Source organism: Nannospalax galili, unplaced genomic scaffold, assembly GCF_000622305.1.
Source record: "Nannospalax galili isolate Female #2095 unplaced genomic scaffold, S.galili_v1.0 C48438441, whole genome shotgun sequence".
NCBI classification, from domain to species: domain Eukaryota; kingdom Metazoa; phylum Chordata; class Mammalia; order Rodentia; family Spalacidae; genus Nannospalax; species Nannospalax galili.
In genome coordinates, this window is record NW_008467901.1 from 1 (window position 1) to 944 (window position 944).

General features: G+C 60.1%; 1 protein-coding gene across 1 annotated transcript; it reads right to left on the reverse strand.

Moving 5' to 3' along the window:
* Window positions 1-67: 67 nt before the first annotated feature.
* On the reverse strand, window positions 68-938 carry LOC103728304 (complement component C8 gamma chain-like). The gene is made up of 4 exons (XM_008826370.2): window positions 800-938; window positions 546-682; window positions 294-364; window positions 68-201 (listed from the first exon to the last, which is right to left on the reverse strand). Exons 1-4 carry the CDS (start codon window positions 935-937, stop codon window positions 83-85), a joined length of 465 nt encoding a protein of 154 aa, XP_008824592.2. The 5' UTR covers window position 938; the 3' UTR covers window positions 68-82.
* Between the last annotated feature and the right edge of the window lie 6 nt (window positions 939-944).

The following is a 944-nucleotide window of genomic DNA, read 5'->3' on the forward strand; positions in this document are numbered from 1 at the left end:
GTCTGTGTGTCCTTCTGGAGTCACCCAGCCAACCAGGATGGCTCCTCCAGGATGCAAAGCTCAAGCCCGTGTGGATCCAGGGCTACCACGCACCATATAGCTTCACAGACAGCTTCCGTGCCCGCTCCAGATACAGGATGGCGAAATTCTGGTAGTCAGTCTCAGCAACAACCACTTGAACGGGCCCACTAGTCCCTTGGGCTAAGGCAGAACCATTGTGGCAGCACATCGGTCCCTTCCTCACTTCCTCCCTCCAGCCCTGTACCCCTCACTCCTTGGTGCCCTCATCTCACCTTGCAGTAAGAAGCGGCCAGGGACCCCTGTGTCTCCAAAGAGCTGGCGCACCTGCCAGCAGATCCCATCTCTGCGGAAGGGGGAGATGAGGTACGGGTGGAGGCATCCAGGTTCTGGGGACCCCAACCAAGGTGGGGCCATGTAGGAGATCCCACCCTGGCCACGGAAGGGCTAGGAGCTGGGGTCGAGCTTAGGTCAGGAGGACAGGGTAGGGTGGAGTCAGGCTGGAATGAGGGTGCACGGGGACTCACAGCTTGCGGAAGGTGCTGACAGCCATGGCTGCACCCTGGGGAGCTGTGTGCAATGCAGTGGCCTCAGCCTGGTAGCCATGTTCCTGCAGGAAGTGGCAGGCAGAGCCCACAGCCACAAGGAACCATGTCCCTGCAAACTTGAGGTAAACCGGGAGGGCTCAGGAATGAGGGAATGGGGCAGCCTGGGCTATTCTTGCTAAGCTAGGCAGACTCTTACGCCTCCTTTTCTTATCCCCATTACCCCCAGCTTTTACCTGCTGAGCACTGAAACTGGCCTGGGCCTGGATTGTGCTGATGGGGGATGGAGGCCTTGGGGGCTTTCGAGCCCTCTGGCCCAGCGAACCCGCTGCCAGGAGCAGGGTGAAGAAGAACACAGCCCCGGGAGACAGCATGGCCGGG

Coding starts and splice junctions, on each gene's coding strand:
- LOC103728304 (XM_008826370.2), bottom strand. CDS start 937: ATGCTGTCTCCCGGGGCTGTGTTCTTCTTCACCCTGCTCCTGGCAGCG. Junction 683..799: donor CCAGTTTCAGTGCTCAGCAG/GTAAAAGCTGGG, acceptor GTTTACCTCAAG/TTTGCAGGGACATGGTTCCT. Junction 202..293: donor TGGCCGCTTCTTACTGCAAG/GTGAGATGAGGG, acceptor GTTCTGCCTTAG/CCCAAGGGACTAGTGGGCCC.